Genomic DNA, 13,912 nt, shown 5'->3' with positions numbered 1-13,912 from the left:
GTGACTGTGCGTGTTACTGTGTGACTGCGTGTGACTGTGCGTGTTACTGTGTGACTGCGTGTGACTGTGCGCGTGCGCGTGACAGTGCGCGTGCGCGTGACAGTGCGCGTGCGACTGACTGTGTGCGTGCGACTGACTGTGTGCGCGTGTGCGACTGTGTGTGTGTGCGCGACCATGTGCGTGCGTGTGTGTGACCGTGTGCGTGCGCGACCATGTGCGTGCGTGTGTGTCCGTGTGACCGTGTGACGTATGCGCAGCCCCCCTGCACCTCACACATCCCCCTAACCTATTCACCCCCAATACAGCTCCATGATTCCCACCCCAATACCCCCTGCCCTCCCCCGAATGATACACCCGAATAACCCCTGTCCCCCACCCCAAATGATATAGCCACACCAATACCCCCTGCCCTCCTCCTAATGATACACCCCATCTCCCCAGTCTAGGCACGCACTCATCGGGCGGCAGGAAGAGGCTGCCCCGGACCCTTCCCTCCCGCACCGGGCTCCGTGTCACCAGCTCCCGCATGAAGCTCCTCTCCTAGGCGGCCGTGACCAGCAGGCGGCCGGCTCGTCTGCACATCCCTCTGATTGGCGAAGATCAAGCTACCTGGGTTCGTATTATGGCTGACATATGAATCTATCCTGCAGCCAGTGGAACACAACAGTATAACCTTATACAGGCATACCCCGCATTAATGTACGCAATGGGACCGGAGCATGTATGTAAAGCAAAAATGTACTTAAAGTGAAGCACTACCTTTTCCCACTTATCGATGCATGTACTGTACTGCAATCGTTATATACGTGCGTAACTGATGTAAATAACGCATTTGTAACAGGCTCTATAGTCTCCCCACTTGCGCACAGCTTTGGTACAGGTAGGGAGCCGGTATTGCTGTTCAGGACGTGCTGACAGGCGCATGCGTGAGCTGCCGTTTGCCTATTGGGCGATATGTACTTACTCGCGAGTGTACTTAAAGTGAGTGTCCTTAAAGCGGGGTATGCCTGTATTACGATGGGTAACAAATTGCGGCTGAGGTGAAAACGTTAACAATAGACAGTCTCCTGCTGGGAACTCTGCAAGAGACCTGGTATAGCAACCAAAAAATGCTCAGTACATCAAAGCTCATTAAAAATTGTAGAAAAAAAAAAACTGTGTGCGCTGTGCACGCGCATAGTAAGTGAAACTTCTTTGACTTTTGTCATAGAAATTGTATTTGTATTGGTGATGTTTTAATTAAAAATCAAAATACAATTTCATTGACAAAACGCAAATAAATTTGACTTAGAACGTGCGTACACATCCCTTGTATTTGCACTAAGTGTGAATTCCTCGTGTGTGTGTGTGTGTGTGTGTGCGTGTGACTGTGCGTGTGACTGTGTGACTGTGCGTGTTACTGTGTGACTGCGCGTGACTGTGCGTGTTACTGTGTGACTGCGCGTGTTACTGTGTGACTGCGCGTGACTGTGCGCGTGACTGCGCGTGTTACTGTGTGACTGCGCGTGACTGTGCGCGTGACTGCGCGTGTTACTGTGTGACTGCGCATGACTGTGTGCGTGACTGCGCGTGTTACTGTGTGACTGCGCGTGACTGTGCGCGTTACTGTGTGACTGCGCGTGACTGTGCGACTGCGCGTGACTGTGCGTGTTACTGTGTGACTGCGTGTGACTGTGCGTGTTACTGTGTGACTGCGTGTGACTGTGCGCGTGCGCGTGACAGTGCGCGTGCGCGTGACAGTGCGCGTGCGACTGACTGTGTGCGTGCGACTGACTGTGTGCGCGTGTGCGACTGTGTGTGTGTGCGCGACCATGTGCGTGCGTGTGTGTGACCGTGTGCGTGCGCGACCATGTGCGTGCGTGTGTGTCCGTGTGACCGTGTGACGTATGCGCAGCCCCCCTGCACCTCACACATCCCCCTAACCTATTCACCCCCAATACAGCTCCATGATTCCCACCCCAATACCCCCTGCCCTCCCCCGAATGATACACCCGAATAACCCCTGTCCCCCACCCCAAATGATATAGCCACACCAATACCCCCTGCCCTCCTCCTAATGATACACCCCATCTCCCCAGTCTAGGCACGCACTCATCGGGCGGCAGGAAGAGGCTGCCCCGGACCCTTCCCTCCCGCACCGGGCTCCGTGTCACCAGCTCCCGCATGAAGCTCCTCTCCTAGGCGGCCGTGACCAGCAGGCGGCCGGCTCGTCTGCACATCCCTCTGATTGGCGAAGATCAAGCTACCTGGGTTCGTATTATGGCTGACATATGAATCTATCCTGCAGCCAGTGGAACACAACAGTATAACCTTATACAGGCATACCCCGCATTAATGTACGCAATGGGACCGGAGCATGTATGTAAAGCAAAAATGTACTTAAAGTGAAGCACTACCTTTTCCCACTTATCGATGCATGTACTGTACTGCAATCGTTATATACGTGCGTAACTGATGTAAATAACGCATTTGTAACAGGCTCTATAGTCTCCCCACTTGCGCACAGCTTTGGTACAGGTAGGGAGCCGGTATTGCTGTTCAGGACGTGCTGACAGGCGCATGCGTGAGCTGCCGTTTGCCTATTGGGCGATATGTACTTACTCGCGAGTGTACTTAAAGTGAGTGTCCTTAAAGCGGGGTATGCCTGTATTACGATGGGTAACAAATTGCGGCTGAGGTGAAAACGTTAACAATAGACAGTCTCCTGCTGGGAACTCTGCAAGAGACCTGGTATAGCAACCAAAAAATGCTCAGTACATCAAAGCTCATTAAAAATTGTAGAAAAAAAAAAACTGTGTGCGCTGTGCACGCGCATAGTAAGTGAAACTTCTTTGACTTTTGTCATAGAAATTGTATTTGTATTGGTGATGTTTTAATTAAAAATCAAAATACAATTTCATTGACAAAACGCAAATAAATTTGACTTAGAACGTGCGTACACATCCCTTGTATTTGCACTAAGTGTGAATTCCTCGTGTGTGTGTGTGTGTGTGCGTGTGACTGTGCGTGTGACTGTGTGACTGTGCGTGTTACTGTGTGACTGCGCGTGACTGTGCGTGTTACTGTGTGACTGCGCGTGTTACTGTGTGACTGCGCGTGACTGTGCGCGTGACTGCGCGTGTTACTGTGTGACTGCGCGTGACTGTGCGCGTGACTGCGCGTGTTACTGTGTGACTGCGCATGACTGTGTGCGTGACTGCGCGTGTTACTGTGTGACTGCGCGTGACTGTGCGCGTTACTGTGTGACTGCGCGTGACTGTGCGACTGCGCGTGACTGTGCGTGTTACTGTGTGACTGCGTGTGACTGTGCGTGTTACTGTGTGACTGCGTGTGACTGTGCGCGTGCGCGTGCGCGTGACAGTGCGCGTGCGCGTGACAGTGCGCGTGCGACTGACTGTGTGCGTGCGACTGACTGTGTGCGCGTGTGCGACTGTGTGTGTGTGCGCGACCATGTGCGTGCGTGTGTGTGACCGTGTGCGTGCGCGACCATGTGCGTGCGTGTGTGTCCGTGTGACCGTGTGACGTATGCGCAGCCCCCCTGCACCTCACACATCCCCCTAACCTATTCACCCCCAATACAGCTCCATGATTCCCACCCCAATACCCCCTGCCCTCCCCCGAATGATACACCCGAATAACCCCTGTCCCCCACCCCAAATGATATAGCCACACCAATACCCCCTGCCCTCCTCCTAATGATACACCCCATCTCCCCAGTCTAGGCACGCACTCATCGGGCGGCAGGAAGAGGCTGCCCCGGACCCTTCCCTCCCGCACCGGGCTCCGTGTCACCAGCTCCCGCATGAAGCTCCTCTCCTAGGCGGCCGTGACCAGCAGGCGGCCGGCTCGTCTGCACATCCCTCTGATTGGCGAAGATCAAGCTACCTGGGTTCGTATTATGGCTGACATATGAATCTATCCTGCAGCCAGTGGAACACAACAGTATAACCTTATACAGGCATACCCCGCATTAATGTACGCAATGGGACCGGAGCATGTATGTAAAGCAAAAATGTACTTAAAGTGAAGCACTACCTTTTCCCACTTATCGATGCATGTACTGTACTGCAATCGTTATATACGTGCGTAACTGATGTAAATAACGCATTTGTAACAGGCTCTATAGTCTCCCCACTTGCGCACAGCTTTGGTACAGGTAGGGAGCCGGTATTGCTGTTCAGGACGTGCTGACAGGCGCATGCGTGAGCTGCCGTTTGCCTATTGGGCGATATGTACTTACTCGCGAGTGTACTTAAAGTGAGTGTACTTAAAGCGGGGTATGCCTGTATTACGATGGGTAACAAATTGCGGCTGAGGTGAAAACGTTAACAATAGACAGTCTCCTGCTGGGAACTCTGCAAGAGACCTGGTATAGCAACCAAAAAATGCTCAGTACATCAAAGCTCATTAAAAATTGTAGAAAAAAAAAAACTGTGTGCGCTGTGCACGCGCGTAGTATGTGAAACTTCTTTGACTTTTGTCATAGAAATTGTATTTGTATTGGTGATGTTTTAATTAAAAATCAAAATACAATTTCATTGACAAAACGCAAATAAATTTGACTTAGAACGTGCGTACACATCCCTTGTATTTGCACTAAGTGTGAATTCCTCGTGTGTGTGTGTGTGTGTGTGTGTGTGTGTGCGTGTGACTGTGCGTGTGACTGTGTGACTGTGCGTGTGACTGTGTGACTGTGCGTGTTACTGTGTGACTGCGCGTGACTGTGCGTGTTACTGTGTGACTGCGCGTGACTGTGCGCGTTACTGTGTGACTGCGCGTGACTGTGCGCGTGACTGCGCGTGTTACTGTGTGACTGCGCATGACTGTGTGCGTGACTGCGCGTGTTACTGTGTGACTGCGCGTTACTGTGTGACTGCGCGTGACTGTGCGACTGCGCGTGACTGTGCGTGTTACTGTGTGACTGCGTGTGACTGTGCGTGTTACTGTGTGACTGCGTGTGACTGTGCGCGTGCGCGTGACAGTGCGCGTGCGCGTAACAGTGCGCGTGCGACTGACTGTGTGCGTGCGACTGACTGTGTGCGCGTGTGCGACTGTGTGTGTGTGCGCGACCATGTGCGTGCGTGTGTGTGACCGTGTGCGTGCGCGACCATGTGCGTGCGCGACCATGTGCGTGCGTGTGACCGTGTGACCGTGTGACGTATGCGCAGCCCCCCTGCACCTCACACATCCCCCTAACCTATTCACCCCCAATACAGCTCCATGATTCCCACCCCAATACCCCCTGCCCTCCCCCGAATGATACACCCGAATAACCCCTGTCCCCCACCCCAAATGATATAGCCACACCAATACCCCCTGCCCTCCTCCTAATGATACACCCCATCTCCCCAGTCTAGGCACGCACTCATCGGGCGGCAGGAAGAGGCTGCCCCGGACCCTTCCCTCCCGCACCGGGCTCCGTGTCACCAGCTCCCGCATGAAGCTCCTCTCCTAGGCGGCCGTGACCAGCAGGCGGCCGGCTCGTCTGCACATCCCTCCGGAGCAGCCTCCTGAAGGGAGAGACCACGACTGCAGGGACCACAGGAGCCCCTCGGGCTCTACCCCACAGAAGCTGCTGCCCTGCAGGGACGGGGAGAGGCTCAGCTCCAGCTCCCCGCCCGGTACCGGCCCAGGGAGGTGAAGGTCTCCCCGCCCTCACCAGTCACAGTCACCTCCTGCCCGGAGCTCAGGCCTGAGACAGACCCGCAGCGGCTCATCCCACAGGCAGCGGCCGGGGGAGGCCTGCAGGGACACGGGCATGCACCGGGAGGAGAGGAAAGGCCGCGGGAGATCAGGGCCTGCATAGGGCCCCGGGGAGCAGTGTGGGCTGCAGTGTCCCTATGAGAGCCGTGGCGTCTTGAGTGTCGCCATGACTACTGTGCTGGGGCGTGTGGGGGGAACGGCGCCGCTGGCAGCCGCATGCGTCTTTCCCCAGCGTCCCCATGACTATGCGCATGCGCGGCCTGGCAGCGGACGTGTTGGGGGAACGGAGCCGCTGCCAGCCGCTTATGCGCATGCGCAGAAGGCCGTAGTCGCCATTAGTTATGCGCATGCGCGCCATTGCAGCGGACGTATGGCGGCCGTTAGGAGCGGCCGCCGCATATGTGATCGGCCGTGTGGGGGCGCAGCGCCCGTTAGGAGCGCCAGCAGGCGCATGGGGGGAGTGGGATGGGGAGCCGTGACGTCACTTCCGTTTCATATTTCGCCCCCACTCTCCCGTTTTACCCCATCAGAATATGTGCCACTAAAGAAGTTTCACGTCAAAAAACAGAGGAACAAGTGTAGTAAGTAGTATCTACAAATGAACTATGTGCATTTAAAAAAAAAAAACAAATAGGATCATGTCTGTATTGCTCCTTTAAGCACGTTAATATGCTGTTAGCCTTTGCAGTTACTGCCTAATATTGCGACAAGCACTCCGAAAAGCCTTTTCCTCCATCAATGATTTACCCAATTTAGTTTGTAGGTAGCATGCAATTGCAAATCCTTAAAGTATTGTACAATAAAAATTAATTTGGAAGGTGTAAAATATGCCTACTTACTTGCTTTTCAGAAGGAAGCTGCAGCAAGTTTTCACTTTCCTCTCCAGCCACATTTCTCATAACTAGGTCGGCTTCCCAAGACCCAGTTGTCTGAACATTAGAGGAAAAGATATGTACGATTTTCACACCATCGTCACTTCCACTGCTACCATCTCCAAGGCCACATCCATCTCCTAGAAAAGACAGACTGCTAAAAAAAAGTATTGCGTCAAGCCTTATTGGACAAATATTTTTAAGGTGTTCAAATATATCTATAGACGTGTCTATATTGCTTGGACCCCTCTTCAACATGAAGCCAAAACCTTCTGAACCAAGTGGAAGACATCAAACCCACACCCCACCCCCCCACAAAAAGGATAGTTAACGTCACAGAAGAAAGCGTTAGTCTACCCAGTATCTAGATCAGCGGTGCGCAAACTGGGGGGCGCGCCCCCCTGGGGGGGCGCAAGATTGTTTAGGGGGGGCGCAGGAAGCAGCGGCGATTTTGCCAGGAGCAGAGGGAAAAAAGCCGTCTGCAGCTGCAATTTTTCTTTTGGCCATTAGGTGGCGCTGTGCTGCGCTGTGCTGCGCTGTGCTGCGCTGTGCTGCGCTACAGTACACAGCAGCATCTCGTTGCTTCCTGCTTCCTGCGTGTGTGACATGGGGAGAGGGGGTGAGTGAGACTGGGACATGGGGGGGGGGGGGGTGAGTGAGACTGGGACATGGGGGGGGGGTGAGTGAGACTGGGACATGGGGGGGGGGGGGGTGAGTGAGACTGGGACATGGGGGGGGAGTGAGACTGGGACATGGGGGGGGAGTGAGACTGGGACATGGGGGGGGAGTGAGACTGGGACATGGGGGGGAGTGAGTGAGACTGGGACATGGGGGGGAGTGAGTGAGACTGGGACATGGGGGGGGGTGAGTGAGACTGGTACATGGGGGGGGGTGAGACTGGGACATGGGGGGGGGGGGTGAGACTGGGACATGGGGGGGTGAGACTGGGACATGGGGGGGAGTGAGACTGGGACATGGGGGAGTGAGACTGGGACATGGGGGAGTGAGACTGGGACATGGGGGAGTGAGACTGGGACATGGGGGAGTGAGACTGGGACATGGGGGAGTGAGACTGGGACATGGGGGAGTGAGACTGGGACATGGGGGAGTGAGACTGGGACATGGGGGAGTGAGACTGGGACATGGGGGAGTGAGACTGGGACATGGGGGGGTGAGACTGGGACATGGGGGGGTGAGACTGGGACATGGGGGGGAGTGAGACTGGCACATGGGGGGGGGAGTGAGACTGGCACATGGGGGGGGAGTGAGACTGGCACATGGGGGGGGAGTGAGACTGGCACATGGGGGGGGAGTGAGACTGGCACATGGGGGGGGAGTGAGACTGGGACATGGGGGGGGACTGGGACATGTGGGGGGAGTGAGACTGGGACATGGGGGGGGAGTGAGACTGGGACATGGTGGGGGAGTGAGAATGGGACATGGGGGGGTGGGAGAGTGAGACTGGGACATGGGGGAGTGAGTGTGAGACTGGGACATGGGGGAGTGAGTGAGAGACTGGGACATGGGGGAGTGAGTGTGAGACTGAGGCATGGGGAGGGTGTGAGTGAATGGGGGGGGGACTGGGACATGGGGGAGTGAGACTGGGACATGGGGGAGTGAGACTGGGACATGGGGGAGTGAGACTGGGACATGGGGGAGTGAGACTGGGACATGGGGGAGTGAGACTGGGACATGGGGGAGTGAGACTGGGACATGGGGGAGTGAGACTGGGACATGGGGGAGTGAGACTGGGACATGGGGGAGTGAGACTGGGACATGGGGGAGTGAGACTGGGACATGGGGGAGTGAGACTGGGACATGGGGGAGTGAGACTGGGACATGGGGGAGTGAGACTGGGACATGGGGGAGTGAGACTGGGACATGGGGGAGTGAGACTGGGACATGGGGGGGTGAGACTGGGACATGGGGGGGAGTGAGACTGGCACATGGGGGGGGAGTGAGACTGGCACATGGGGGGGGAGTGAGACTGGCACATGGGGGGGGACTGGGACATGTGGGGGGAGTGAGACTGGGACATGGGGGGGAGTGAGACTGGGACATGGGGGGGGGGGTGAGAATGGGACATGGGGGGGTGGGAGAGTGAGACTGGGACATGGGGGAGTGAGTGTGAGACTGGGACATGGGGGAGTGAGTGTGAGACTGGGACATGGGGGAGTGAGTGTGAGACTGAGGCATGGGGAGGGTGTGAGTGACATGAGGGGGGTGAGAGTGTGAGATGGGGAGGGGGGTGAGAGTGAGTGTGACATGGGGAGGGGGGGTGAAAGAGCTACATGGGGATGGGGATGAGAGAGACATTGGTGGGAGGGAGGGAGACACTGGCAGGAGGGAGAGAGACACACAATGGCTGGAGGGAGAGTGTGAGAGAGACACCGGGTGGAGGGAGAAACAATAGCTGGTTGGAGAGTGCAAGAGAGACACTGGGGGGAGGGAGAGGCAATGGCTGGAAGGAGAGTGAGAGACAATGGAGGGAGGGGGACACTAGGGGGAGGGAGAAAGAAAGAGAGACACACAGGGGGAGGGAAAGAGAGTGGGGGGAGACACTGAGGGGAGGGATAGAGAGGGACTGGAGGGGGAGTGAGAAATACAGGGAGTTGGAGAGACTGGAAGAGGAGTGTGAGACTGGAAGAGGGGAGAGAGTGAGAGACAATGGGGGGAGGGAGAGAGTGAGAGACAATGGGGGGAGGGAGAAAGAGACACACACTGGGGGGAGGGAAAGAGAGTGGGGGGGGAGGGGGAGACACTGAGGGGAGGAATAGAGAGGGACTGGAGGGGGAGTGAGAAATACAGGGAGAGACTGGAAGAGGTTAGAGAGGTCCTGAGGTGTTCTAATGTGGCGGGAAGAGAGAGATTAATAATACAGCAGAAATGGGAACGCTATTAGACAAATATTATAATATTTATTTTTAAGTTATGTAATTTGTGCTATAAATACTTTTTTTGTAGACGCGTGGCGGGGGCGTTACAAAGCTGGTTCGCCCTCAATGGCTGAACCAGCTCACGTGCGCTGACGTCATGTGATTTTGATTACATCAGGCAGGGGGGGCCCGAGAAATTTCATGGATGAAAAGGGGGGCTCGGCATAAAAAGTTTGCTCACCCCTGATCTAGATCACAAAAACATGGAAGTGCTTAGCAAGTGTCACTAAGCATTTACTGTGCAGTGGAACTTCTTTACTTGATATTTAACAGATCTATCAAATTGCAACAAGTGGGGCATTCCATTCCTTTTTTTCCTTTTGAATTTAAACAAGGCGAAAAAGCCTTTGACTATTTACTGTAAATGCCACACAAATGCAGCTGAATAGACAGGTTACAATATGGTTTTAAAAAAATCTGCTGCACAGCTTTCACTATGTTTATAATAGGGAGTAGTGGCTCAGTGAGTAAAGACACTGGCTGGCACGGAGTTTGAAGCAGGGGAACCTGGTTCAATTCCCGGTGTCGCATCCTTGTGACCTTCGGCAAGTCACTATCTCCCTGTGCATCAGGCACCAAAAAAACACATTGTAAGCTCCACTGAACCTGCACAATGTCTCTGTAAAGTCCTACGTAAAACCAGCAGCGCTATACAAGAACATGCTATTATTATTATATAATAGATTAAATTTCTGAAACATCCTCTTAAATAAAAAAATAAAAATAAGGAGTCTTCAATATCTTGGCAGTTGATTTTGCCGTTCATGTAGCATTTTAGATACATCCTAATTCCTGTCTTTCAGTGACAATGGCAATCAATCTCAAATCTGTAAAAGGTATGTACTTTGGGGATTATTACAGGCTTGGTTTGTATGTAATTATCACTTATAGCTGCTTATGAAAAACGTGCTCCCTGTACTTATTGCTTGAATTGTTATATTTATTTTTGCTTCTAGTAAAGTTTTGGATTTTTTCTGTAAGCGCACACGCACATATAGGTCTGCAAGTGCGCATATAAAATGGCTGTCATTGGTCAAGATCTGCTTCACTAGCATATTCAAGTATTAACTTGATTTTATGGTGTATCCACATATCTATGCTGAAAACCAAAAAAAAAACATTAAAAACTATGCAACATTTCAGAAAGTATTAGTTTAGTATTCTGTTGACATACAGCTGAAATGTGAGGCCTAATAACTTACTAGCCACGATATACATACCTGTTGCAGGTGAAGTTCCAGAAGAGGAAAGAACGCGACCCTCCGCAGACTGTCTGCAAGCTAACTCAGCAGCACTATTGGGTCCAGTTCGTATTACACTTGAAGACTCATCCTCTGAACTGCCACCTTCTAAACCTGGCCTAAAACTTGGTCTGTTTTGCTCCCCAACCTAACAAACACAGTTGGGGTTAGAAATGTGTACATATTACATTGTCTCAGAAACAAAAAAAATCGCTAAATTCCAATGGCTTTCTAAGGAAATGATTCAATATTGGCCAAAATTACAGATCACACTGCATGTTCAGAGAACATTTAAAAAAAAGCTGTGTGTGCTGTGCACGCGCATAGTAAGTGCAACTTCTTTGAGTGTTGTCAGCAACATATAACGTAACAATAATATTATTACTGCTTAGAGTATGAGTAAATTTGATTGGCGGGGTCGTGTTTATTGGCAGCAGTACCAGCATCATGGATGTTGAGCGGGTGGGGGAGCTCACAGGGGGGGAGCTCACGGGCAGGGGGGTGGGGGGGTCGCTCCCGGGGGGGGGGGGGGAGCTCACGGGGAGAGGGTAGGGGAGTGGGAGGGGGGGGCGGAGCTCACGGGGTGGGGGGGGGAGCTCACGGCGTGGGAGGGCGGAGCTCACGGCGTGGGAGGGCGGGGGGGGGGGGAGCTCACGGCGGTTAGCTCACGGCGTGGGAGGGCGGGGGGGAGCTCACGGGGGGGTGGGGGGGAATAGGCACATCATTCAGGGGCAGTGTTCAGCGCATCACTGGGGTGTGTGTGTCAGTCAGTGTGCGTGTGTCAGTGTGCATGCATGTGTGTGTGTGTCAGTGTCTCAGTGTGTGTGTGTATGTGTATGTGTGTCAGTCAGTGTGTGTGTCTCTGTGTGTATGTGTGTCAGTCAGTATGTGTGCCAGTCAGTGTGTGTGTGTGTGTGTGTATGTGTGTCAGTCAGTGTGTGTGTGTGTGTGTGTGTGTGTGTCAGTCAGTGTGTGTGTCAGTCAGTGTGTGTGTGAGTCAGTGTGTGTGTGTGTATGTGTGTCAGTCAGTGTGTGTGTGTGTCCTTCCCCCTCTCCTCTCCTGACTCCCCCCCCTCCACTCCCCCCAGCACACTTGTCCTCCCCCCAGCACCCTTATCATTTCCCTGCCCCCCCTCTCCTGACTCCCCCCAGCACACTTGTCCTCCCCCCAGCACACTTATCCTTTCCCTGCCCCCCCCCTCTCCTGACTCCCCCCAGCACACTTGTCCTCCCCCCAGCACCCTTATCCTTTCCCTGCCCCCCTCTCTCCTGACTCCCCCCAGCACACTTGTCCTCCCCCCAGCCTACCAGATCGCGGCACAGAGGCGATGGAGGCAGTGTCGGCGGGGGGACGGAGGCAGTGTCGGCGGGGGGAGGGGGCCGTGTCGGCGGGGGGAGGGGGCCGTGTCGGCGGGGGGAGGGGGCCGTGTCGGCGGGGGGAGGGGGCCGTGTCAGCGGGGGGAGGGGGCAGCACGTCATCGTCAGCTAGAGCCGGCTGATGGTGCTGTGGGGAACGCAGCGCACTCAACCCCCCTCCCCCCCACCCCGTTACGGGAGCAGGAGCCGTTCCATGCCTCGGGCGGGGGAGGTCAGCAAGGCACAGGCATGCATCGGGAGGAGAGGCCGCAGGAGATCAGGGCCTGTATAGGGCCCCAGGGAGCAGCACCGCCGCCGCATGTCAGCGGGTGGGGGGAGCAGTTGTTGAGCGGGTGGGGGGGAGCATGTAAGCGGCCGTGTGTGTGGGGGTCTCCCTCACCTAACGGGGGCGCGCATGGCTCCTCCTCGCAGCTACTGCTGCTGCCGCCGCCCTCTCCTGGCCTGAGGGACCCGGCGGTCACATCTGCGCATGCGCCTCAACCTGAGGGACCCGGCGGTCAAATCTGCGCATGCGCCTCAACCTCCCATGTCTGTGCGGACGTGTGGGGAGAATGGCTGCCGTTAGTGTGGGGTGAGCGGCAGCCATTAGGAGCGGCACCGGCGGCTATCGCCGCCGCTGCCGCATGTGAGAGCAGGCGTGTGGGGGAAGCGAGGGGGGGGGGGGGGGGAAGTCATGACGTCACTTCCATTTCATATTTCATCTCCCATCTCTCCAGTTTTGCCCCATCAGAAGTAGGTGCCACTAAAGAAGTTTCACTTCAAAAATCGGGCCCTAAGCACCTTCCACCATAAAACTTTATTCCAAATATTAGGATGGAGTAATCATATAAAGCGTTTACATTAATACATGCCAACAGCTCCAAAATTAATGTTGACTCAGACAACACACACACATTGTTCAAGCAATATCCTACATGTTTTTTTAAAATAAGTTAGTTCTGTACTATGAGAAAATACTTGCAGCATTTAAAAAAAAAAGCTGTGTGTGCTGTGCACGCGCATAGTAAGTGAAACTTCTTTGACTTTTGTCACAGAAATTGACTTATAACGCGCGTGCTCGGCACACATGTGTCAGTGTGTCAGTCAGTGAGTATGTATGTGTTTGTTTGTGTGTGTGTGTCAGTCAGTGTATGTATCTGTACCGGTCAGTGTGTGTATTTGTGTCAGTCATTGTGTCAGTCATTGTGTGTGTGTGTGTGTGTGTCAGTGTATGTCTCTCTGTGTTGTGTGAATGTCTCTCTGTGTCGGTCAGTGAGTGTGTGTGTGTCAGTCAGTGTGCGTGCGTATGTGTGTCAGTCAGTGTGCGTGCGCGTGCGTCAAAGTGTGCTTGCGTCAAAGTGTGCATGCGTCAAAGTGTGCATGCGTCAAAGTGTGCATGCGTCAAAGTGTGCATGCGTCAGTGTGTGTGTGTATGTGTTTATTGGCAGCAGTACAGCATCATGAATGTTGAGCGGGTGGGGGAGCTCACAGTGGGGGGGAAGGAATAGGCACATCATTCAGGGGCGGTGTTCGGTACATCACTGGGGTGTGCATGCGTGTGTCAGTGTGTGTCAGAGTGTGCGCGTGCGTCAGAGTAAGTGTGTGTGTGTGTGTGTGTGTCAGTCAGTGTGTGTGTGTGTGCGTCAGAGTAAGTGTGTGTGTGTCATTGTGTGTATGTGTCAGTCAATGTGTGTATGTCAGTGTGTGCGTGTCTGTCAGTGTATGTGTATCTCTCTGTGTGTACCGTATGTCTCTCTGTCTGTGTCCTGCCCCCTCTCTCCTGACTCCCCCCACCCCCGACGGA

The 13,912-nt window shown here is 54.1% G+C and overlaps 1 protein-coding gene across 1 annotated transcript in view; it reads right to left on the bottom strand.

The window, feature by feature from the left end:
- The window catches only part of CEP192 (centrosomal protein 192), a 140,818-nt gene that overhangs the window by 55,032 nt on the left and 71,874 nt on the right, over positions 1-13,912 (bottom strand). Inside the window, exons 20-21 of the mRNA XM_075588525.1 lie at positions 10,732-10,900; positions 6,543-6,715 (exon numbers count right to left, since the gene is read on the bottom strand). Coding sequence (XP_075444640.1) covers positions 6,543-6,715; positions 10,732-10,900 — 342 coding nt within the window. The remainder of the gene's footprint in view (positions 1-6,542; positions 6,716-10,731; positions 10,901-13,912) is intronic.

Source organism: Ascaphus truei, chromosome 2 (genome assembly GCF_040206685.1).
Source record: "Ascaphus truei isolate aAscTru1 chromosome 2, aAscTru1.hap1, whole genome shotgun sequence".
NCBI classification, from domain to species: domain Eukaryota; kingdom Metazoa; phylum Chordata; class Amphibia; order Anura; family Ascaphidae; genus Ascaphus; species Ascaphus truei.
Note: the sequence above shows the minus strand (reverse complement) of the source record. Positions and strands in the feature narration are given on the sequence as shown.